This window comes from Periplaneta americana, chromosome 1 (genome assembly GCF_040183065.1).
Source record: "Periplaneta americana isolate PAMFEO1 chromosome 1, P.americana_PAMFEO1_priV1, whole genome shotgun sequence".
In the NCBI taxonomy this organism is placed as follows: domain Eukaryota; kingdom Metazoa; phylum Arthropoda; class Insecta; order Blattodea; family Blattidae; genus Periplaneta; species Periplaneta americana.
Genome location: NC_091117.1, coordinates 193,250,188 through 193,278,097, shown reverse-complemented (window position 1 = coordinate 193,278,097; position 27,910 = coordinate 193,250,188). Strand labels below are relative to the sequence as shown.

The 27,910-nt window shown below is 33.8% G+C and overlaps 1 protein-coding gene across 4 annotated transcripts in view; it reads right to left on the bottom strand.

The window, feature by feature from the left end:
- LOC138705913 (transcription factor Sp9-like) overlaps positions 1 to 27,910 on the bottom strand; it is a 397,606-nt gene that overhangs the window by 208,875 nt on the left and 160,821 nt on the right. For 2 of the 4 annotated variants that reach the window (XM_069834686.1, XM_069834704.1), the window contains exon 1: positions 14,520 to 14,838. The exons of the other annotated variants lie outside the window; for them this stretch is intronic. In XM_069834686.1, the coding sequence (XP_069690787.1) occupies positions 14,520 to 14,579 (60 nt within the window). In that variant the 5' untranslated portion in view covers positions 14,580 to 14,838. Of the gene's footprint in view, positions 1 to 14,519; positions 14,839 to 27,910 lie in introns of those variants that run through there. 4 annotated transcript variants of the gene reach the window in all.

Here is a 27,910-nt window from a genome sequence, read left to right as displayed (position 1 = left end):
GGACTTAGTCAATTTTAATTTAGTACGAATTAGCAAGATCATAAATTTCTTACGACATACTACCTGCTGCTACAGCGATCGTGTAATGTTGGTGTGTTCTTGTTCTCTTTTTATTGGCAGAGACCGGTAAAATTAACATAAAAATGTCGGATACAATATTTTTCCGTCAGTCATACATAGTACACATCGTACAGACACATTAAGACGTCAAGGGCGTGGCGGAGTTATCTGCTACCAATGAACGCTAATGGCAGGAAGAAGTGAAGGAAATAAATGGAAAATATTAAATTCAATGTTGAATATCATACAAAATATTACAGGTGTACTCAGTCACATATAAATCAACGAGTAATTTACAAGTAGTGGAAAACCCGTATTGCCTAAAGAAGAGTAAAATGCTAAATAGTTACAAAATTATATCTCGAGTATTTTGTTTCACGGTATTATATTTCTGGGCTCATAATATACGAACCTAATTTATGTAACGATGTTCCAAAATAAAAGCAACGGACGTCAATAGATCAAAATAAATATGTGCAGCATTTTTTTCTGCCTTAGATAATTCTTGCAGTTCTTCAGTTTCTAGTACACACATTTAAAAACGTTCTTTATCAAAACAGCGTCTAACTACAATGAGCGTTATTAAATCCCTACGTCTGGTTTTATTAATCGGTTAACTTATTTAATGATGCTGTATCAACTATAAAATAATTTAGTGTCGATGGAATTTGTGATAGCGAGATGGTATTTCACGAGATGGGATAGAGGATTCGACATGTTATTATCTAGCATTGGCTTTACAGATGAAAAACCTTTGAAAATTCTCAAGCAGATAATAAATCCAAGCGGGAATCGAACCAACGTCCAAGCGCAGCAGGCAAATGCGCTATCACCTGAGCTACGTCGATGCCTCTTACAGTCTTACTAATAAAAACTCTATATACAGACGTTTAACTGTCTTATACTTATACAATGAGTAGCTCGTTTATAAGTCGTGTGTAAATTCCTAACTAATAATCACTACATACGTCGTGTATAACAGTATAACTGTTACACAGCTACGTCATAGTTTCGTCATTACTTCGTTACGAAAGGTAATAGAATATCTGAGGTTCTCTATTGCATCCGGTAGAGTGCTCTAGTGTGGCGTGTTAAATATCGATAGTACAACTGGCTCTAATCGATTAACACACTACATTTTGGTCAAAGAGTACAAGCTACAGCAATATTATTTTAATAATTCTATGATCTTTGGTTTGTTCTTCTGTGGTTACAAGGTAACCATTATCATAAAATGGCAGTCGATACGAACAGCTGTTAGAGGGGCGGCCATTTTTTCGCTATATACAACGCTTAAACAAGGGGTTTCTGTATAACTACTCTAAAGCAATTCCCATTGTATAGTTACAGCCTGTTTATACGTCCATAGCTTATTCACGGTTTATTAGTAACGTTTTCTGTCTCAACTCTGCATAAGTCTCGTATAAAAACTATGCACGGTTTATTAGTAAGACTGTTAGTCTATATCCAGTTTCTTAATATAGGCTATTGCCAACACAAGAGATTTAGAGAGTGAACTGAAAACTAACTTCGGAAAGTTACCTCTGGATGACAATTTGATCTCTCCAGACACCTTTAAGAACAAAAGAGATCTAATTGACTCAAGGAAAGTCAGGAAAATTTTGCGTCTTGAAGAATTTAATAAATGGTGTCAACTGCCACAGAAAGGTAAAGGGGTCAGCTTATATCAAGACTTCACTCCCGTAAACAGCTAGGTCAGAATCATACAGGCCTTTCTAGCTCCGAGTGGAGAGATGCGCTGAAGATGACTGGTAACGTTGCTCCTGTACGCGCAGTTCAAGGCAGAACTAAAGACAATAACCACTGTAGGCGATGCCACAGTGAGATTGAAACTTTGGGTCATGTCTTGGGTTCATTCCCATTTGGCGAAACTCTTCGTAACAGCAGACATCACAAGATCAGGTCTGTAATCGCAACATGCCTTAAGTCTAATGGGTACACTACCTATGAAGAAGTCCATGGAATAGTGGATACCGGATTCATCGGCGTATTGATATTATAACATTTAAATCTGGAGAGAGAAAAGGTTATATTCTGGATCCGACCATCAGATTCGGGACGCGTCAGAATCAAATCCGAGGAAGTTAATCGAGAGAAAAGGACAATTTATGAACTAGCTATCCCTTATTACAAAACATCATATAAACACAGGGATATAGAAGTCATCGGATTAATGGTGGGCGCTAGAGGGACCGTAACAAAACAATTCGTGTCATTCTGTCATAAATTTGGAGTCCCAACAACAGCAATTAAGGAAATTTCTATGATAGCCTTAAAGGGTTCTCTGCAGATTTTACGGCGACACTTGTATTTAAATTTAAATTGAATTTTCTCATTCTATTTTATCTGTACTTTTCATTTTACTGCAAATTTTCATTATGTGAAATATTATCTACAGTAAATTTTAGTTCATTGTAAACAAATTTCTTGTAAGACATTTTAAATGTCATCTTAAATGTTACTGTTTAACGTTCTCTGTCTTTGGCAACCTCATCAAGTTTAGGAAGATTGAATATATATAATAAATCAAAGCAATAAAGAAGAGGAACTGATGCGAAAGTAGCTTAGTGCATTAATATCATTCTAACATTATGTGTCCCATTACAGGTCCTTGACTTAACCCAGTTTCTCAGTGTAAAAACACATCAAAAGGGGCGATGAATAACTCGGTCTTTTCTCGATCAATTTCACTTGCTAAAAAAGACTCTAAACTTGAGAAATTAGATCCGTTCTACGGTTTTTCGTGATAATTCAAACCGTAGTGGCGTAGATGAGGCTATGTTAAGTTTCACACAAAGCACTTTTCTTACCATAGACCTCAGACACTGTCTATTGAAGCGCATCTTCCTCGAGATCTTACACTTGTGTCAAGAGCATTGTAGCGATGAATGCGAATAACGAAAAACGAAACCTCCAGCTACCTGTTGATAGCCTATTCAGGTCTGTGGGAATTCCTAGTCTGCACCCCACGCTTTGATTGGAAGTGTCCAGTGGAACCTTGCCGAGGCCTGGGAGACTCCTGCGCTACTCCCACCTGCCGAGGTACCTGGAGTTGCTCAGGTGAGCTTTGTCTACACACTCTGAACGGCTTCGAGAAAACCTACTGCACAGTGCACGTTGCATTACACAAGAGCGAATTAACTGTATCGGTTCCCTATACAACTTTAGTTTTAGGCAACACACGCCGTGTTACGTTATAAATTTATTACACTTTTGTTCTTTTGTTAGATATAAACATCTCCAAAGATTATCGGTCCAAGGAGTTCAATTCCATTCCAAGTGAGAGAGGTACTAGTAATATGCGTTACAAGAGCGGTATGTTGACGTTTTCATGTTCGAGGAAAAGATTGAAAAAGCGAAACGTAGTTGAGCTTTTTTAATTTCCGAGAATATGAAAACAAACATACCGCTCGTGTATCGTACATTATTTTGTGCGAAGATAGTTTATTACATGCCTGAAAGACGAATTTCTAATTAGTTGTAATGAAATCTCCATCTTGGTTTCTGTTCAATGGCGGCAACTTTGGAAAACAAAAATATATATATATCGTCAACATTGTTGCTATAAAATGTTTTCTGTGTTTACTATATTCCAGCAGGCCGTGATATACGTCTGTCTCCCCCCCCCCCAAGTCTATAAATGCGAACTTAAAACAAACGGTAAGGTTATATAATGATTTATTTTTCATTTTAATATTTTAACAATATTATTTATATAACATATTGCAGTAATAACATCGGCATCTGGAGTCTTGTTGATTTTTTCACGGCTTCCTTAATGTTACTTGCATCAGGAATGCAATAACTTTTGTGGAGTAGTAGACTTTACTTAATTTTTGCAAATATTTAAAAACAATAATTAATAGTGCAATTTAGGTGAAATTGCAGTGGTAAGTTTCCAATTTATAATTATTACTATATTAAACGCCCCTAAAAATAATATGTTAAAAGCCTAAAGCAGTAAAATGAATATGGCGCTTAAGCGGTAAGAAGAGGGAAATTGTTATGTGTGTTACGTTGGGAATACTGAATGTGGTATTTCACACTTACCGCGTATTGGTTTTGCGCGGAAAACAAGCAAATACGCACGATCTCGCACAAAGATATATATTCTTCATTGTCCCTTATTTTGCTTGTTGTTGTTATTATTGTTGTTGTTAAGTTACTACAAACGTGTTGCGCTAACCACAATACAACTAAATATAACTTATCTAATATTGGGTGGGCTATGTAGGCTATATTTCCTAATAATTAGGCTAGGATTTTGATGACCTATAAATCATGAAAAAATGTCCTAAAACAATGCATTTATGATCTAAAAATCTTTCAAAAATGCCCTTATAAATGCCCTAAAAATTGATCTTACATAATTGGCTTAGTAGGAAAAGAGTTTTGTACTACTTTATATTTAGATTATTAATTAAATTAAATTCTAGTACCAATATTCAAGTTTATTTAATTTTACATAATTTTTCTAAGTGTTACACTTTAATTAATTATTTTACGTGATGTAGTTTCCATGTAGTCCACCACAAGGCCACTCTTATCCGGAATTAATAGTATAGAGGAGTCTATATTAAGGGTGTTTGGAGTGCACTACGTTAAGAGGATGCGCTACTGAATTTTCTAATTTCTACATTTTAAGAGATAATGTATTTAAATTTTAACAGCATATTATGATCATGATTATAAATTAATCAGGTAAATTTGAATGATCTAAGTCAAGAAATAACTCTTTAAAAAAATAAAATTTGAAAATAACACGTTTATTTTTGGAAACCGTTTTTTGGAATCTAGAACAAGAGTTTTCTATGTGTTTTATAGTGCATATTATAGCTGAAACACAAGTTGTGGTAATGGAGCATTGGAATGTAGCATATGAAGCAAGAGTAATGTTCAAAATTTCGTTTTTTGGAACTCAAAAATCAGAATTTTATTTATTTCACATATATTATATTTGCATGGCTTGTATGTAAAATATTTTTAGAGTAAAATATAAAAAACATGAAATTTCTTCAAAAACTGTCATTTTTCAGTAGCGCATCCCCTTAAAATGGCAATATTTGTGTAGAAAAACGATTAAAATATTATAAAAAATAACGAGTATTAGCTACCGACGTAGCTTGGTTGGATAAGGCGCTTGCCTGCCGATCCGGAGTTGCGCTCAGGTGTGGGTTCGATTCCCCTTGGGCTGATTATCTGGTTGGGTTTTTTCCGAGTTTTTTCCCAACCGTAAGAAAAATGTCAGATAATCTATGGCGAATTCTCGACCTCATCTCGCCAAATATATCGTTATCACCAATTCCATCGACGCTAAATAACCTCGTAGCTGATACAGCGTCGTTAAATAATCAAGTAAAAAAATAATGGGGATTTATGGCCAAAATTAAATGAAAATGCCTAAAAAATGTCCGAAAAAAACAAAAGATGTTCTTAAGAGTTGAAACAGGCAAAACATTCCCTAACAAAGATGTCTTAAAACACTCAGTTTATCACATACCATGAAAATACTGAAGCAGCTATGTTTCTGGCTTACTAGAGAAAAGATCCAATTTCATAAAAATCCTAGCTCTAATAATAATAATAATAATAATAATAATAATAATAATAATAATAATAATAATAATAATAATAAAGTATAAAAAATATTAAAGCACAATAAGCTTTACATACCCACTGGTAGGCTATCTTAAGTTCCATCTAACAGCTAAAGATTATAATTTGACATACTGTAGGTCGATAGAATTTTTAAATCATAAACTACCGTAGTTTATAAAAATAAAGAATAAAGCATACTGTGTAATTTCAAACCCCTGTCCCCCATTTTAGCAATAAATGTCGAAAGTAAACAGTAATTTAAAATTTATTTTACAAAAAATCGTCTAAAGATGATAGTAAAGCTCTTGAACAAGTATTACAAATGGGATTGAACTCTCAGCTATTTTCAAATTTAATTTGCTTGGTTCTTTTCCATGTTAATATTTGTTTCATTGTAGTCTTCAATAATAAATACATAAGCTACTTTCTATTTTTGAGGTATGAAACTGACTTGCTTTCGTAAAACATTTTTTGAACTGACCGACACAGTGAACTGGAGGTGTAACAGTGTTATAAATGAACTTCAGTTTCGGTTCAACATGGGAGATTATCTACCAAACAACCAACAATTTAAAAATATGTAATTGAGTATTATCGTATCAATTAATTAGTGTAAAATATTAAATGCACAATCAAATGCTAATTTTTAAAAACAAAAGCATAATTCATAGCTGACTGAAGCATTATTGATCACCATACTGATGATAATAATAATAATATTAATAATAATAATAATAATAATAATAATAATAATAATAACAAATGTTAACTTATTTAAATAAAATCAGTTAATCAATGATGCGTATTAACTGCAAGATTATCTAGCGTCCATAGAATTGGTAATATGGTGTTCTGGCGAGTCGAGTCCAAGAATTCGGCATGGAATTACCTATCTGGCATTCATTTTATGGTATGGAAAAATCTGGGGAAAATACCAACCAGGTAATCAACCCAAGTGGGATTGGAACCATATATACAAGCTCGAGTTCTGTTCACTAATCAGTAGATAGATTTATTATCATTATTTGCTCTATTATTATTATTATTATTATTATTATTATTATTATTATTATTACTATTATTACCCTAAGCTATATTGATCCAGTGTAGATATTGATCCTATAAATCAGTCAAGAAAAGACTAATGTTTTCGTAAAGATCAGCATTTTCCTGGGAACAAAAATACAATACAAATGGAGTAAAAATTAATATTTTACCGTGGGTCAAATTTATGGTAAAACGGCTTAAGTACACATTATCGTGAATAACTATAGCCTAGCTGTTTCTAAAATGTTAATTGGTTAGGTCAGATAAGAGACAGTAGTATTTTCTCTTATATACCTGCATTTTTATTTGTATAATCGCATATTATGTCGAATATCTCGGTTTAAATGGAATTATAACTCCTTAATAACGTAGACTATAGACAAGGTACATAGCTAGAATGGTTTTGTTGTTTGTTAAAGACGGATTTTAATATTTTAAGACATGAAGTAGATTTTTCGAATGATAGACGTGGCTTTGTAGGCCCTTTTGTGTATAAATCTAGACTTTTCTTGATTTTAGGACCATTACTCAAGTACCTAGGTCTATATTCACAAGTGTTAAACACATGTTGATTTAGAAACTGGAAATTAGCCTAGATAAAACATTTAAATATTAAAATCAATAATGTTGGAGCTGTAACGTAGAACATTTCCTAATTTATGTGAAACAAGATTTGTTTGAATTAAATATGTTCATGGCTTCGAAAACGAGACGTTTTCATAATGAATTCCGAGTCCCATCTGCTGTTTCTTCAGAAAATAAAAGTGGCATTAATTTTTCATTAAAACGAAAATACAAATTTTATTTAATTTACGAAATGTTCTATTCACGAACATGAGACAGTAAGAAGGCTGGATTTTTACTGCCACAAAAAATGTTTTTATCTATATTCCATCAGTTTATTTTACAATATTATTACGAATGTAACTAAGCGGTTAAATGAAGGGAAAGAATGCATGTTCTCTTTTAGCCCACAAGTGATGTATTGTTTCTTGTAACGCAAACTGCATAAGCATGCAGTAACAAACCACATTAATTCGTTAAGTGGGGGTATTTCATTCTTGATATAGGCCTAGCATAGCTACAGATATCAAGTTGGCTAATGTTTATTGTATCTAATACAACTGTTCTATAAATATTAATATTAAGATATTGTTTGAAATCAATCAGTGATATTTTCCAGCCACTTAGCATTTACGACTCAATATACTCTTAGGATAAAGTTTTGTGAATATATTTTTAAGTGCTGTTAGTGGAATACATGAAAATCAGTCACAAATTTTCCGCAGAAAAATGAAAAAAATTTCTAAATACACAAATTTCGAACAGGTAGGAAAGAGCACGCGTAACTTCATCTTCCAGGTTTAATGATAGACGATGCTTAGACTATTTCACCTTTTAAGACTTTCAGTCTAATTTAGTCTTCTAAATTTAAAGTTGAATTTAATCTATGAGTTATATTCATTTCATATATACTGGCTCATCTTTTTTTATTTACATTTCAATTTTCTGAATGTCTAATTTTACGTACCGTCGACCGGGTCTACTTGACACATTTCTAGAAAAATGGTGTATAACAGCTTTAATAATGGCACACACTTCAGTCTACTACACACATGTGCTGTTGTCACATAGAATCAGTTCCACGGAGCTGCTACACATTGTCTGTAATGTGCTGCCTTCTAAACATTTTTCCTAGAACTGTGTAACGTTACCCCCTTGTGTAAAGTATATCTGGTCGACGGTAACGGTATGTTAATATGCAGTCAAAATTTGTCAGGAAATAGGAAAAAGAAAAATTTAAATCTTATAACTACTGAATAGTGGTAGAGATTAACTTACATTTTAAAATAATTGAATACTAATGAATAACCAAGGGAAATATATTTCTGAAGCTTTTCATGTAAACATAGATTAAAAACAAGAAATTAGTTCAACCACAACCGCAATTATGTAGGCCTATAGACGATATTCTAGAAAAATCAATAATAACTTAACTGAGTTATATTATTGTGTAGGATAACAGTGTCTTCCTAAGGAGGGAATAGATATCCTTTGTCATAGGTGTAATTGACCACTACTTTTACATAAGCTTAAGTTAGGCCTACTTACACTATTGCAATCGTGATCTTCGCCACGTCACAATCACCTCTATCAATAATAATAATAATAATAATAATAATAATAATAATAATAATAATAATAATAATAATAATTCATTTTGTGCTATTATTTAATAGGTTATTTAATGACGCTGTATCAATTGTGATAAGCATATTACCTGGCGTTAGTAGCATTCGTGAAATCAAAGTTTGTCATGGAATTGCCTGACATTCGCCTTTCACTTATAAGTATTTGCAGAAAGCTTTTGAATAAGGCCAACCAGGTAGTCAACCCACGCGGACTCGAACTCAAACCCAAGCACACTCTCGTAGTATGAGCGAAGCTTGCTAACCCCCAAGCTACGCCGGTAGTCATATGTAGAATCATGGTCATTACATGCTTTAAAACGGTTTATTGCTATTAATAAATTCTTACTCATTTCACTTACGGCATTTTATATAGCCTATCATACATAGCCTAGGCCTATAGTTGGTTTACCGCTTTAGTAGGTCTATCCCAAAGCCACTGGCGTAGCTCAAGCGGTAGCGCGTTTGTCTGTTGATCAAGAACTACACTCGGGCGTGAATTCGATTCCTGCTTGGGTTAATTACCTGGTTAGTTTTTTTTTCGAGGGTTTCCCCAACCGTAAGGTGAATGTCAGGTAATCCATCGTGAATCCTTGGTCTCATTTCGCCAAATACTACCTCGCTGTCACCAATTTCATCGGCGCTAAAGAACATAGCATACACAATCGATAAATAACCGAATTAAAAAAATTACGTTAGTGTTCAATGCAAACATCTTCCTTGTAGAGCTACTCTCACCATTCATTATTTCAGTTAATCTTTTCAATCGCAAGGTAAAAAAAAAAATATTATCATTTGTCTTTTTTAGCAGTTATATAGCTATTTAGAATGTGTAAATAACCAATAACTAGTTATTTATGTTGTTTATGAGTCGTGGGTAGCTAAGTCTCACTTGTCAACTGCATTCTCAACTTTATGAATTTCACTGAGACAAATATCTGACGTTCGGTAATTCACATAATTTACTTTTTCAGTCGAATGAAAATCTTCTCAGCAAAACCAAATACAGTACATTTCAGAGCAGTTCTTCACAGATTAAGTTCATGTTTTTGCTCACAGTCGAGGTGAGCTGGAAAACGAAGACTAATGGTTAAAACTTACAGCCAATATGAAATTACAATCAAAAACTTTAATACCATACATGAGTAGACATTAAAATGCGTTATGAGCCTAGAATATTGTTGCACAGTTCTGCAGACAATGAGTATCCCTGTCTTCTACATCGTGATGTAGTTGGTCAATGTGAAAATTGTATACTATTATTATTATTATTATTATTATTACTATTATTATTATTACTATATCATATGCTATGGCTCAAGTGAAAATGTTTCAGACTACATATCCAGCTGAACCGATCTTAGAAATGCACGAAGCTAGGTTCCTTCCACTGGGATTGCGGATTGCTTGTGTCATTTATCTCTCACTTGGAAGCCTCATATCCTGTATTGTCGTAAATGATGTCTTTGTAGACCTACCATTCTGATCACATAACCGGAGGACCGTTACTTGTAAAGGTGTAGCCTAATTTTAGTTTATATTCCTTATACAGTAGATATGAGGATGGAAGGTCTCTAGAAGAACCTTGCGGTAACTATAGCCTATTATTATTATTATTATTATTATTATTATTATTATTATTATTATTAGGGTATATTATTGTATTCGCTTTTATCAAATCTACTATTATATAATAATAATAATAATAATAATAATAATAATAATAATCATCATCATCATCATCAGTAGATAGGCCTATAAAAGAATTTGGAGAAGACTGAATTTGTTTTATTTCATCTATTAAGACATGTTTGTACTCAATGACATACGCTATAAGTCGCACAATTAATAGCGGAATGATAATTTGAGGCAAATCGTCAATTAGGCTACGTAATAAAGAATAGGCCTACACAATTCGGTATTTTATGTTTAATAGCTTAGGGTTGGGTATTATTAACTTAATGATGTACCTGTACCTACAGTATATCTTTGCAAAATCAGACTCTTTATATCCTAGACATTGTCTTCGTCGCAGTTTCTTCCAATATCAGTTAATTTCATTTGGTTTTCGAATAAAATTAATGTAGCAATGTTTCACAGCACAGCAACTGTCTCAAAATATTTTTGACTTAGCTTCATTGTCTTTTTAACGCCTTCTATTTACTAATATTTTCTGCGGTGATATAAGTTATATAAATTAATAAATTTAATAATCATGATGCATTATTTACAGGACACCATAGTATAGGCGTACTGATAGACTACTTTCAAAATTATTTTTAACTAAGTTATAGCTAATTTAATAAAAACGAAAAAAAAAAATAAAAATAAAAAAATAAAAATAAACAATTTTAATGAGGAAAAGTGTAGAAACGTGTTTGCAATTACAGTAGTACCTCAATTATCCGTGGTAATGAAGGGGATGGGCTGAACGGTTAATCGAAAAAATCAGATAATCCGTATCATAAGAGATTTTTGTAAATTTAGTGAATAACACAGACACTTTCGTAATTTCCTCCATGGTCTTGTACTTAACACGCTAGGTAGTGGATCAGAAGTCCAGTAATTGAAGTCTGTTGTCAACGACAGATTTTTAAGGAAAAGGAAATTCCTTGTAATGGCTGTCTGTGGAAAGATAGAAATAGTGGAGGTCTCAAGTTGTAGATTTACATACTTTATACTCCAATCTCGTATTGTGATGCGAAATGAAGCACAGCTTCTCTTTCCCCAAACCACTTAGGCCTAATTATTTAGGTCTACACTTTTTCTTTCGATACTTAGCACAAGATTTGTTTTTGACATCCGTCATATTGTATAACGATAAAGGCTTGTAATGACACACTCTAGAAAAAATAACGTGTTAATATAATGTACAGTACGTCATATATTTCTGCAGCAAAAAAAAAAAAAAAAAAAAAACGAGAGAAAGATAGACGGATAATCCAACAATCGGTTAATAGGGTGACGGATAATTGAGTTTCTACTGTATCAGTTTAGCACCGGAGAAGAGACTATAAATGTATGTCCATCCGCCACCTGGTTTTATATTTTAAAAAATATGTCCATATTGAGTTTAAACTGGCACTAAATGATGTAAATTTATCTGACGAATGCAACAAATCATGAATCCATAGCAACATGACATAACTGTCACATTACAGCCACATGCGAAGTGTTTAACTTTTAACGAAAAAACACTGAATGAAAGCTATGAAAGAGTGGAAGATAAATGGTCCATAATCCGAGCACGTGATGAGGGCACCTAAGCACATAAACCTCTCATCACCCAACAGCAGCGGGGGGTGTTTTCGGTACAGTTACTAGAGTAAATCCCTTGTTCAAACACGGGACTGGCCGCCGATGCGCAAAGACTATAATAGCGTCCTAATCCGACAAGCGTGAACGAGCCCTTCTGTCTGTCCGACAATGTAGGCTCAGCGTGAGGCCCGCGCTCCATTGAAAACGCGAAAGTACTTCACGGAGAGAGCTGATGGACTGACGAAGGACAAGAAAAAAACTTTCCGCCAGATTAAAGTAGCCCCCTACAGAAACGTCTCCTCGAGAGGCTCTCTAAAAAGAACAGCTTTTACAAATGGGTTTGTGTGCTATTAACCGGGCTGAACATGAGCAATGCTTCGGATCACAAAAGAACTTGGCTTATGGTTTAACAAAGAAAATGTTTCTATAGTACCGAATTTGTTTATGAAAAGTAAGTGTAACATTTATTCGAACGGTGCCAGAGAACTCTAAGTTAATTTTTTTAAATAACTTTTAAGATCCTGTAAGTCTGATTATAAACATAATAGGTGACTATACACCGAAATAAAATAAAATAAAACATTATCAGCTACCAACGTAATGTTCCTTATGATCTGATAGGCTACCTGTTGTTACCAACTTAAGTTTGTCCCGTTAGGCCTATTGCATTTTTTTGACACGATAATAATTACATTACAGAGTGTAGTGCTGAAAGGTACTTATGCATGTTTGAACATATATCATAATATATACTCGTGGTTTTAAGTTCTAACTTAGGGTTAAAATATAAATTAGATTTACTTTAATTAATTATGTTATATTAAGTGATTCATTTAATTTAGGATGCTCCTTGTTGATATTATTATATATTGCTATTATTATTTTATTATTAATATTACGACTGTATTTTATTATTATTGTAATTATTGAGTGTAATTAGTTACCACCCATTTGCAGTGTGAATAAATACATACATACTTAATTTGAAGTTCCTAATTATAGCAATAGGATTAAAAAAATTTTTAAGGTGTCCCTGGACAAATTATATTATAAATAATACCATATAGTATAGAAATTGTTACTATTATAAGTATTTTAATACCGTAATTGTAATATTTTTAGTCTATGTCTGACATAGTACGAAAAGCTCAATTTGTGAGTAATTTAATTTAATTAGGCCTAGTATAAGTTTATAGTTTTAATTGCTACCTTATTGGTAGGCCTATTTCTAAGTAGTTTACCCTTATTATTGTTGGGTAAACTATGAAAACAAAATAAATAAAATATAATTACTATGTTTACATTCGAAAATTGCTACTATATTTATGATCTTAGTCACAGATACATCAATAAAACAAAACACGTCTCGATTCTATAGCACTCAGAAAATGACTAGCCTAATGATTTCTACAACGATCTATACCTGGTAAGGTTTATCTTGTCTCAGTAGCAATAAAACCAAGTCCCTTCAAATGAGAGTGGAGATTATAGGAGGGTTGTAAATTTTCAGGATTTCTTTCAAAACCTCGTTATTGTACAGGCTACCGGAACTCAGTTTCTTGAAAGGCAAGCTCAGTGACGGAACTACACAGTACGAAGAGAGATATTTTGTTATTTTATTTTGCGCTACAGAATGTATCAACTAGTCCCTTCCGCCACTAGATGGACGAACGGCACTCCATCGCCATAACAACACAGACGAAGTAAGACATATCTCCTTTTTCTCTCTTTTCACAGTGAGACAAGATACATCACACGGACTTTAGTAGGCCTATAAGTTACACTTAATTTTCAAAACTTCAAGTCGAAGTTTTAAGTTGATAGCCTAACACGGTTGATATGAAATTATGTACTTTAAGATGTTTTAGTAATTATTTATCATCTTAATCTTAACGAGTAGCTTCGGAAGCTGCACACGGCACTATTATTGAAGCAATGAGTACTCAGTAGCAATAAAACTAAGTCCCTTCAAATGAGGGTGGAGATTATAGGAGGGTTGTAAATTTTCAGGATTCCTTTCAAAATGTTGTTACTGTACAGGCTACCGGAACTCAGTTTCTTGAAAGACAAGCTCAGTGACGGAACTACACAGTACGAAGAGAGATATTTTGTTATTTTATTTTGCGCTACAGAATGTATCAACTAGTCCCTTCCGCCACTAGATGGAGTAAGACATATATCCTTTTTCTCTCTTTTCACAGTGAGACAAGATACATCACACAGCCTTTAACTGAAATAATGTAAAATCTAAAGGGACAACTTCGCGAAACATACACAAATAGCCTACAGAAAGCTACTGGCTTGTCTGTCGAGGAGGTCACTACTTAAGACATGTTGCCAACTTACGGTCTGCCCGGTGTACAGCTGACCCGCCGTTCGACCAACAGGGGTCACGTCAGTCAGCATCTCGGCGCCGGCGTCCTCGTCTTCGCTGTCGCTTTATCAAATGTTCAAGTCGATTCCAGAACCAACACTTTTCTTGCTTGTAACAAACACCTGAACAGTATTAAATAAAAACGGTCGGCTTGCCGCTATTTCTCACACATTTGTGCAAGTGTCCGCAAGGGAAGGTGACAACACAAAAAAAATAACCTGTTGTAGCAGCTGCATGCGTGGTCCACTTCCTCGCCCGCTCGCCTTCGCACACTCACTGGCGGGCCCCACGCGCGCGCCGCCGAACCCTGTAATCGGGGTTCTTCAGGGCCGTCCCATCGCCCTCCCTCATCCCATTGTGTGGGGCGGGCCCTGCTCCCCCTGCAGCCAATCGAGGGGCACCCAGCTTAATAATGGGGATCCGCCCCCTTCGACCATTCTCCCCTCTCTCACTGGGTTAGGATCTTTATTTTTTTTCTTAACTCGGCCTTTTTTGCCGCTAGTGTTGCGAGAGACATCCCGTGGAGAATCCATACACTAACCAACCACAACAATATGCTCAGTCCGGTTTGACGTCTTTTTTATGCGTTCTTACCTTGAACTGTTTTTGATTTCTCAGTCGTGGAATACAAATGTTTCTGTGCCGATACAGACACCAGCTGCCCCGCGAGGAACGATTTGTCAAATGTCTAATACTGGAATGCAAATTCGCTTCAAAGGAATTCAATTCTGATTGGAACACGTTTGAATACTGTCAAACGATACTGTTCAGCCTTTCTTCACTGGTTCATGATTATAGTAATACCACAGTCTACTATATACAGTCGCGAAGCTTGAGGTGATTTTTTGCAAATCTCGCGATAAGGCGCTCCAAGCGGTTATCAACTAGAAACAATAGACTGTCCACGGTCGACTTTGGATTTAGAGTGGACTGAGTCGTATTTCAATCGAGTGCTAGGTCGTTGCGTATTTCGCATTGATGCTCGTGAAGAAAAATCCTAACATCTATTTCTTATTTTACTTCTAGATGCAAAAAGTGGTTAATAAACAGCAGGAGGGAAGATCTAATGACAAAGAATGAAGCATATCTTTATAATAATATAAAGTTTTGCTCTCTTCATTTCGAAAACACACAATTCATGAATGAAAACAAAAATAAATTAATCTGGAATGCAGTTCCAACTTTATTTGATGTTTCAAATAAACCTGTTCTGTTATTACCTGCAGCTGAGAAACAAAAGCTTTGCGCTAATTCTACGTCTGTATCAGCTGATTCCTTGAATAATTGTACATTTTCAGACAACTTAGGCCTACTTTTTTTTTTCAAAGGATATGTTTTTAATTATAGCTGTTAATTTTGTTGTTATTTTTATTTGTTACTTTACTAGAGACGTAAAAAAAGTAAGTCTGTTACAATAAAATTTATTGATCACGTTTTATTTCCAATTCTGGTGTGATTATTATTGCTTAACCTCATGCCACTTTGTTAACTACTTAAGCCTACACTACAAGTACCGGTACACGTAAGTTACTCCCATTAATTCATATTTCCATTATTATTGTTATTATATTATTGTTGTAAAGGGAAATGCAAATTAATATTTATTGGTTTCATAGTTCATTATCGCTATAATCTTGAATGAGTGAAGCGATTATAGTAAATTTCAGTTCGTTTTGCACAAACAAAAATAATATTAACCTATTTCTTGCAGGTATCTTCGAATTTATGGTGGAATTTAATATACTTCATTAAAATAATAAATTAATTTTATCCATTTAATATTTCAATAATGGAAGGAAAGTGTTAATTTTTCCAAAAGAACACAACGAAAGTGTAACATATTTTGTCATCTGCTAGGAGAGATCTGTAATGATGAGGCGATAGTAGCGATCCTAGTGGTGGGCAACTACCCGTGTTTGCATTTTTACTACATATTGAGCTTCGCGACTGTATATAGTAGACTGTGGTAATACAGTACCGGTATGTTCTGTCCAATTCAATCATGGATGTACTGCATAGGTCTATTCTTTTCGGATTTTCAAGTCTTGACACTTGGATCCCCGTCGTGGTTAAAGGCGCATGCTATTGTTTCAGCTGACCATAGTGTTTGCAGCGGCTGTCGAGCGCAGCCTTAACATTCTCTGGTAGCCGCGTCCATAGATTCGAATCGGTCCTAAACCCCTTCCTAACAGCAAGAATAGCGGCGCACGGTGCCACACTGATTTTACATCACGGGAGTTCTATAACGTACCTTTGTAGTGTGAGGTCGAATAACGCCAAAAATTTAAGATTAAGTCTTAGAGGCAAACATTCTCATGGGGGCAGATAAAAAAAAATAATTGTTTTTCTTCCACCATGTTAATAATGTTAAAACAAGTCCTTATACAAATTGATATTTGATCAATTTTATTATTATTTTAAGTGTTACTAGCATTATATGGTACTAATATCTATTGTATTTACCTGATGCATGTAACCTACATGATAAAACATTGTAATAAATATAAATAGATAACTTTCTTAATTAATAGCAGTGTATATCTCCAATAAATGATTTCACTTGAATGTACTTGTCACCATCTCTGTCACTAGAGAGTTCTTGAAATTTTTCCCCGCCATTCATAAAATATGTTGATATGATACCTCTTGCACAAAAGGGGAGATCTACAACTGAAACTTGATTAATATATTTCAGTATTATTTGTATTTATCCTGGTAATAATGAACAGTTTGACTCGTAGACATTTTGTTTTTCAGCATTAACTTACCGTGATTGTATGAGAAGATTCGAAGAGAACGGCAGATACGTAGACCTTCGGCTCCCCCCTACTACCAATAATGCATAACACAATGTCAATACGGCGGTTGCTGTCTCTGAGATAGAACGAACTTTTCTGTCGATTTTCGAGTTCGTCATTTTTTTCCTGATTATTATATGCTTATTTAAGTTGTGTTAACTCTCGCTAAGTGGTTTTATATTTTATTTTATCCGTCTTAGTATTCATTTTATTATTGTAAATATTTTTGTTTTATTACTAATAATAATAATAATAATAATAATAATAATATTATTATTATTATTATTATTATTATAAATAATTAATTTGTATTACTATCTTTGTATCATCTTCGTCACGGTTATTCTATGATAATGATTAGACCTATTATTATTATTATTATTATTATTATTATTATTATTATTATCATTATCATCATCATTATTATTATATTATTATTGTTGTCGTTTTTACTATTATTTCTATCATCAACATTATTATTGATCTCTGTAAAATTTATGTAGACTACTGGACTGTACCCGAGCACGAGCATAATATGCTCATTTCGGGTATCTATTCATATGTTTTCATTTAAAATGTAAATTGTGAATAAATTTGAATTTGAATTTGAAAAATTTAGGACACTCGAACGCATTTACGAGGGCCCCCAGAAAGTAAGTTCCCCTGGAGCCATTTAGCTACAGAAAGAAAACAAATTTTCATGGAAAGATTTATTGGAACAAATACAGCAACTGTTGAGCTACTTTCAACATATTCTCCACCCGAACTGAGATTATTTCCCATACTGTAGGATCAACAGAGAAGTGCAGACTGGTTCCGATCCCAGGCAGCAGACTTCTACGACACAGGGATACAAAAGTTGATCCCACGATATGATAAGTGTCTCATTTCCGGTGGAGAATTTGTTGAAAAATAGTTGAACAATATCTGTATCTGTTCCAATAAATTTTTCCATTAAATTGTGTTTCCTTTCTGTAAACTGCCCCAAGGAAACTTACTTTCTGCGGTGTCCTCGTAATTGCGTTCGAGTGGTCAAAATTTGTATAAGCACTTGTTTTGACATTATTAACATGGTGGAAGAAAAAGAAATTCCTTTTTATCTGTCCCTATAAGAATGTTTGCCTGTTAGGGTGAATTAGTTATGGGTGGAAAAACATCTAACTCACTAAGTTATTTTCTGAAAGCTAGTTTAAGCTGCAGTCACCTTTACATTTTTATTAGAAATAAAACACATGTAGTCCGGACGTACCAGTAACAGCTGCCTTCAAATTGATAGATTTAGGCTATTTTGTAATTCAACTAAACATTTTCAAGGTTCATTCTAGTTGGAAGGGAAATGTAGGCATATTAACTCATAGGCCTACCAAAGTCATGTGTTGTAGGATTAAAAATTTAAAATTATTTTGAGAATACGCTTGTAAAGAAATTCATTAAAATATGTTCTCAATATTAACGTCAGGCCACCTGCATAGTTGATTTTTAATAGCAAAAGTGATGGTTTTACTTTCCAGATTCTTTGAGATATCCTATTAGGCCTATAGGTCTACGAATCGTAATCTAAGTCTGGAGATAAAAGGATGAAAAGGTGCCGGATTGGACACACCCTGAGACGCCGAGAAGGAAACTTTCCTAAAGAAGCACTCGAATGGAAGACCCAGGATAACGTGGCGGCGCGGTCTGCTCAAGAAGAAGTCCAAAATCTAGGAAAGAGCTGGAGAGAAGTGAAGGCCCTGGTCGCAAGTAGGTCTAAATGGTGCTCTTTAGTTGTGACCCTATGCTCCCCATAGGGAGACATAGGACATTGTAGGCCTATGTGTGTGTATAGCAATAATCTAAGAAAGCCCTACTCGCCTGAAGTGCACTGATATTATTCAAAGGGAAAGAGAACAACAGAGAAGAAAGATATAGGCCTATAGTGAGTCTACTATCTACCACATTGCAAACGTTTCTCTTTAACTATTGCGGACGTTGACAGACAATTAATTGAATGGTTTTTTGGGAAAACAATCATAGTTCAAAAGCATAAATTTTCCACGCAGCTAAGATGGTAAGGGCATATTAGGCTATGAGAAGAGAAAATAGATTAAACAGAGAATCCCTAATTTAGAAACCAAAAGGAAGAAGGAAGTGAGGTAGGTCACAACCCACATGGACAGAGGAAATTAAGATCAGGCAGAAAGAAACAGACAGATGAAGACTGGCTAGATCGAGAGAACTGATGAAAGAAAATATCTTTTGGTTGAGGAAAGCTATGTTATCACAGAAAATTCCTTTATGATGATGATGATGATAATAATAATAATAATAATAATAATAATAATAATAATAACAATATATAACTTACATTATGGTGTTCCACAAGGCTCAATAATTGGTCCACTGCTATTCTTAGTAGCAATAAATGACCTTCCTAAATTCATTAAAGCTATAACAATTATGTATGCTGATGACACTACATTCTTATGTTCTAGATCTACTCTGAATGAATTACATGCTCTAACCAATGATATTTTATCACAGATGGCTTTATGGTTTGAATCTAATGGTTTTTTGCTTAATCAAGAAAAGACTATCAACATAACTTTTAGCCTAAATCATGTAATAGAAAAGGACAACTTACAAAACTGTACCAAATTTGTAGGACTTTTTATAGACTCCAGTTTAACATGGGAAAAACATATCGAATATATACGCACAAAATTATCAAGAGTTATATATTTATTAAAGACATTAATGACTTGCGTTTCTCAAAATTATTTAAGATATGCCTACTTTTCGTTCTTTCAATCGATAATTAGGTATGCTTTAATTTTCTGGGAAAATGGTAGCAACATTGAGAGTGTCTTGATTTTGCAAAAGAAAGTCATTAGAATTCTATGTCAATCAAACTATCTTGAACATTGTCGACCTCTTTTCAAACAAACACATATATTAACTGTCATAAATATAAATTTATATATATATATATATATATATATATATATGACCTAGTCCTTAAATATAGACAATTACACATTAGTAGCCAGTATACATGATCATGAAATTAGAAATAGTGAACAAATTAATATTCCATACTGTAGATTACATAAAACTAGTACAATTTTTTCTGTCATGGGAATGAAATTATATAATAAGCTTCCCAGTCAATATTGTAAGTTACCAACCAATAGTTTCAAAAATAAATTTTATAATTGGCTTTTAATTAATCCTTTCTACTCTGTAGATGAGTTTCTTAACATAAATTAATACGAAATTGTTTTTAATAAATAAAGTTATTTACATTTAGTTACAAATATTTAATAAAGAGTGAAGTGTTTTCATTAATTTCTAGAGTTTCAAAATGTTTTGTGTTTTCATTCTAATTAAACTTTACTGTTTTCAATTATATGTGTATTTTCAAATGAATGTTTTTTTTCCCTTCTGTATTGTGACGAAGCCTATCACTGTATGTTTAATGGCTTAATAAATTGAATTGAATTGAATAGTAATAATAATAATAACAATAACAATAATAATATAATAATAAAGGCGTAATTATTAAAGTTTATTTTAGTGGTCTCGCAGAATTAAAAATATATCTAGCGTACATTTTTTTCCTCTTAGATCTTATATTATCCTGTAAGAATTTATGCAGTTTTTATGTTCATAGTTACCACACATACACAGTGTTAAGTTGGAAGCTGTAGGCCCAATTATTAGTTTTATTAGACTAACTAAATGGTTATGACCCATAATTTTGGAATTCTTTTGCAGGCTATCCTAGTGGTATGATAATAATTAAGATTACATATCGGTTGCATTAATAAATGCCTATTTTGTATAGGCCTAAATGGATTTTTCGAAAATTTAAAAAAAGAAAAAGGCTAAGTGAATAATTAAATTTTAATCACGAAGGCCTATTGATTAATTTTTTATCTTTATGACTTCGCCTAATCGCCTTTCTGCCTTTTTCATTTTTATTTTCATTAAATTCTGGATTTAATTTTTTAAAACTGACGGAAAGCTACCCAACCTTTTATGCACGAAAAATATAGAAAAAAATTTGAAAATATATACAATGTTTTGAAAAGAAATCCAAGTTACTGTAGCTTAGAATCAGTGTCAGTATTTTTCCTTGTAAAAAATACGAATATCCTGAAAGTTTCAGTTTTACGAGTTGGCTATAAACGCTTGTTTAAATGTAACTTATGTCAGTTATAGGCTACCTCAGTAGACGTTAAAATATTTTTCTCTTCCTACAAACTATATTTTTTAAAACAAAGGTAAACATATAGGCCTAATTGTCAATCCTGAAAAGTGTTCCTTATATTGTAAGTAGGCCTATAATCTAATTAAAACTATATATAGGCCTAAATAAGCTTAATAATTTATGAAGTAAATAGTTAACCTACCAATGTTTCAGAAGTCTTTTCAATACTTGTGTTTTCAATAAGCCTGAAAACAATGTAGCCCTACATTTTTATTGCCTTTTACTTCCCGTTTTCTTGAAATATTTAGTGCGCAAATATCATATGAATATATTATAACGATAATATAAGAATTAAATGATGCGCAAGATCACTAATTAATCATACTTTATAAGTTTAATCTCTACTGTAGGCCTACATTACAACTTCCTCTGAATGATCTGCCATTGACTGTGGTAGGCCTGCTTTCTACAGCATTCTTACTATAGGCCTAAGTTTCTCTCCTGTGTCAGCCAATTGACAACATTCTGGTTATAAATTCAGCGAAATCGGTTAAATCGGCAAAGAAGCAGAAATGTTCCTCTCTTCCATTGGGACTATCTAAATCTGCGTGCCTTGTTTTGTGGTTGTTGTATTTTTTATTTTATTTTAGTACGTTATTTTACGACGCTTTATCAACAGCCTAGGTTATTTAGCGTCTGAAGGTGATAATGCCGGTGAAATGAGTCCAGGGTCCAGCACCGAAAGTTACCCAGCATTTGCTCAGATTGGGTTGAGGGAAAACCCCATTAGGCCTATGAATTCGTTCTACATCATGGTAAGTAGGCCTAGGTCCATAGAGAGTAGAGGATTGCAAGATAATTGAAGTTATGGTTATTGTTTTATGTTTAAAAAGTTCCTTCCTTTCTTTCTTTCTTTCTTCCTTTCTTTCTTTCGTTCTTTCTTTCTTCTTTCTTTCTCTTTTCTTTCCTTCTTTCTTTCTTTCTCTTTCTTTCTGTCTTCTTTTCTTTTCTTCCATCTTTTCTTTTCTTCCATTCTCTCTTTCTTTCTACTCTAAACCAACGCTAGACGTCTACGCATTGTGGATCTCCTTGCAGAGACATCACAGGACAATCACAAGAAAACAGACAACCGTCCAGTTCCGTTGACGGAAGACTAATTTTTTCTACTTCCTACGTCGGGAATAGAACCACGGATTGGATGGACACCGCATAATACGCTACCTCAAAGCCAACGTGGCGAAAGTTTAAAGAGTTCTTATTCTTAATATTTTAGGGTAAAGATTGGTAATATTGTGATACTAATAATATTATGATAGTTCTTTTTGAGAATGTTTTTATAATTTTACTGAGCGAGAGGAAGATCGGTTTTTTGCGTCGACGTATTAAGGGGATGTTTGTGGACAAGTTTCTGCACAAAACCGGTCCTTCTCTCGCTCATAATCAGTAAAATTGTAAAAAATTCCGAAAAAGTACTACCATAATATTATTAGTATCATAATTAGGATTATGATTTTGATGAAATTGCATCTTTTTTCTAGTAAGCCAGAAACATAGCTGCTTTAATATTTATATGTTATGTGATGAACTGAGTGTTTTAAGACATATTTGTTAGGGCATTTTTTGCATCTTTTGCCTGTTTCAACTCATAAGAGCATTTTTTGTTTTATTCGGTCATTTTTTAGGCATTTTCATTTAATTTTGGCCATAACTCCACATTATTAATGTAAAATAATGTTTATTTTCTTTGATATTTTCTTTACCTATTTTGTCCATTAATACCTATTATTTTGTATACTATTTTAATCGTTATTCCCATTTTAACGTAGTACACCCCATGTAATGGATCAGTCCAACCACCCCTTCAATATAGACTCCTCTATACCTGCTATTTCCGGATAAGAGTGGCCTTGTGGTGGACACCATGGAAATTACATCAGGTAAAATAATTAATTAAAGTGTACTACTTAGAAAAAATTATGTAAAATTAAATAAACTTAAATGTTGGTACTAGAATTTAATTTAATTACTAGACTAAATATTAAGTAGCACAAAACCTTTTTTCCTACTAAGCCAATTATGTAAAATCAATTTTTAGGGCATTTTTAAGGGCATTTTTGAAAGATTTTAGGTCATAAATGCATTGTTTTAGGGCATTTTTTCATGATTTATAGGTCACCAAAATTCTAGCCCTAATCATAATATTATCAATCTTTACCCTATATAGCAATAAGTATAGTAAAACAGTAGGCCTATTCATGATGATGGTATTAGCAGTTATCTAGTAGTAACTGACGGTCATCATAAGCAGCCCATATTTACAGTAGGCCTTATATGACGTGAAGCACTGGACATCTGAAAGAGGAAAATTAACATTGTGAAAGATTTTTAAATATATTCCAACAACGATGACGTCCACTATCACCACCACGATTATCACCGCCAATAATAAGTTAATTTATTATCTTGTAAATAACATACGCTAACTTTTCGAAATTCAGCGTTGTCTAATATTTCAAAATAATATCAATCATTATGTGGAACAGCAAGAAGAAATCTAAGAGGTCAAACTAAACTTAAATTTTACTATGTGATGGATGTAGGCTACCAACAGTATGGAGGCGAATCAGGGGTCGTTAATAAACGAGAGCTACGGAGAAAAGAAGCAGCAGAACGGCGCTTCTTGAAAGGCTGCAAGTTGTTGGATTAAATTCCTAATACTGAAATAAGAAATGACCTCAATGTAGAGGTATCAGGCCTAAACATAAACTAACCCGATACAGAGATGATTGGATAAACCACAAGGAAAGGATGCAAGCGATCCGGATCCCAAAATAAGCACTAAATTATCGACCCTCGGGGCGGCGAGACAGGGGACGACCTGGGTAGAGATGGCAAGAAAATGCGAAGCCGGAACAGACAAAGCTTGAAAGGAAAATGATGATGATGATGATAATGATGATGATGGTTTCATAATTTAAGTCAGTGGTTGCCAAACACCACGAAATTGTGACGTAATAGAAATGCAACCCGCACACCACTATCGCAAGGAGAGGGTTGGAGTGGGTATCTCCTCAGGTAATGCAGTGAGTAACAGTGCAGAGACGGATTGTGACCAAAAAACAAAAGCAATATAATATTCTTCTACTTATTAACTGTGCTTTTTCTTTTTTTGAGATTTGTGAATGTTACTGTTGATGGCTTATTTGTGTTCATGGCTGTTCTCCATTTTTTGTCATCAGTTCTTCAACATTCACTGTCACCGAATGAGCAAAGTCGTGCTGCTACTTTGATGTACTCAAAAATCTAACAATCGATTCGTAGGCTCGGTGGGCGGTAATAGAAATATGACAGTGTCGTGTTGGGACGCGATCCACAATTAGAGAGATCCTCTCTTAAACTTGACTCATCCTGACCAGTAAGCGCGTATGTAAACACACGATCGGATGAAGCACTTGTCGCTAAACAGCTGTGGACGCTGGACCTTTCATTAGATTTAAGAGAACGAATAACAAAACACGTGGGGCAGCGATTAACTCTACAGCAGTTTTCTGTGCGAAAATAACGGCTCCACATAACCGCGTGGACGCGGATTTTTCCAACAGATGATAGCTCCACAATTACTGCCATATGAACAAGGTGTAGCGCCATCACAAATGGATCAATGGTCTGTGTGACGTGGAATGCATGTCAACTTGTTAATTGGACTGTTGAGGCGGGCCTGAAAGCGTGACAACTTTATAGCCCAGATTATGCTGCCGCTGCGCTCAGGAATGGATGCTGGATGTCGACGACACATACAAGGCTGCCCAAAACTCGCGACGACCGTTTCCACTTTTCTCTGCATCTATATGAGTTGATTATTTTCGTATTCATTTATTAATTTTTATGCTCGACCATGCCGAAATGTACTAATTATACATCTGGTAGCAGTCCTTTGATGCATGTCATTAAAGTACACCTACTCAATAAAGTATAGGTGTTCAGCCAATGACAAGTCAGCTTTCTACCGTTATAAAACCGCAAGTATCGATTATTCTCGGATATGCAATAGAAAGAGAATTAGCGAAAAGTCACGGAGGCTGGAAATCCAATACTGTCGCAGAAGGTTATGTTCTGTTACTATAATAATTAGCGTTAATTGTAAGTAATATTCAAATAAATTCAATTTGTCATCTCGTTTTTCAATGTCGAATTCAATAATCAAGGTCATATCAAGTTTAACGGGATTACATCAAGGTCAGTGACATTATTGTTCCTCGGAAAAAATCAATACTTTCGCGTCTGCGCACATCTCACAATTCACGACCTAGAACAAGGTCACTTCCGATCTTGTCAGATACAAATAAAATGTATAAATCTGAATAATTTCAAGTTAGAAATATGGTCGAGCATAAAAAGTCGTATGAAACTTGCCTATAATGGTAATTAAGACGCTCGTATGAATATTATGAAACTCGCTTGCGCTCGTTTCATAAACGACCATACTTGCGCCTTAATTACTATCATTATAGGCTCGTTGCATAATGTACTATTAATATTCACCATCTACTATTTATTAGAATGCATCACTTAGGCCTACTTCAAAGTAACAGAACAAGTTCACATAATATTTTAATTTAAATACTTCACGTCTTTCACGGATATCAGGAGAATATTTCGTAAATAAATTCAAATTCAAAGTTATTTATTTAATACAACAGTCATCACAACGCCTCAGCACGAAAAAGTAGAAACTTCTCCTCGGGAGCAATTCAGTTTTTTTTAGATTAGATATAGATTTATTTAATAATAATATATACATAAAAACGTTAGCCTACATTAAAATATCCCGAAAGAGCAAAGCTCGTGTTCGGGGACAGTTCCGTTACATAGATATACATACTTTGTAGACAAAATACTTAAGAAAAAAGCTCACATAAAGATGATAATAAAAATATTAAATAATACTAGTAATAACTGAGTGAAAAAAGAGACGATGCTGAGATTGGTGGATTAATATTAAATTATTATTAGTAGTATAATTAGTACAGGGTCATGTTGATATAGTAACCAAGATAAGATAGAAAAAATATACTTAGGATAGAAATAAACTTCTTTTACAATACATGGTACATAATATAAACACAGGGAAGTCTGTCATATAAATTTTTTAATTCTGGATATGAAAATTTCATTGCTTAAAGTAGTCAATTCTGGATGAAATTTTATTATTGAATTATATAGACGTGGACCATAATTTTTACTGTGTAGTAAAGCAGCAGATGTGAAACATTTAGGTTCAACTAATTTAAGAATTTCATTTCGTCTTGTATTATGATCATGTGGCTGAGCTACAAAATTCATTATATTTTTATGATAGAATTTCATTAAAAAGTATTTATAAATTTGGTCAATTCTAAAAATATTCAATTCGGAATGGATCAAATTTGTTGGATAATGCAGTCGCCTTTTCAAACAAATTTTGATTATACGTTTTTGCAACATAATTAGAGGAAAAAGAGCAGTTTTGTAATGCCTCCCCATCCAGTTATACCAACTTGTTATATAACTTAACCCTACAAAATATTTAACAAAATTGAAAAGTTTCATTCAGCACAATAACTTTAATATAGTGTAAAATGCACAGAGCATATAATAATCTGTATAAACATATACCAACTACAAAAGTATACATGCATTAAACCACAAACTTAAACTCCCAAGCAAACATTCTGATGGAGACAGATAAAAAAAAGTTGTTTTTTTTTCTTCCACCATGTTAATGATATCAAAAGAAGTGCTTATACAAATTTTAGCCACTCGAACGCAATTACAAGGCCGTCCAGAAAGTGATTTTCCCTGGGGCCGTTTACAGAAAAAAAGAACAATCGCATGGAAAGATTTATTGAAACAGATACAGCAATTGTTGCTCTATTCGTCCACATAACCCCCACTGGAATTGAGACTTTTTCATATAATTGGATCAATTTTTGTAGCCTTGTGTCGTAGAAGTCAGCCTCCTGGGATCGGAACCAGCGTTTAACAGCCATCTGCACCTTTTTGTCGATCCCATGATATGACAAATGTCTCAATTCTGGTGCGGAATATGTTGAAAAATAGCTCAACTACACACGACATCGTCCCAATTTTTCCATTTATATTCACACAACTCAAGTGGGCTGACAGTTCCTGAGTAGTTCAGTAGGTAGAGCATTCGTGCGCTAAGCAAAGGAAATTATTCAAGTCTGCTTCACAGGGAGCTTTACCTGAAAGCCAGATTTGCTCATCAGGATAGTACGAAACTTCCAGCTATGTCTGGAAAATTCCGAAACGTAGATCTATTATAATAGATAAATCGAAGCTAGGAGTCAGTTTTGTTTCTCTGAAAATTATGCAG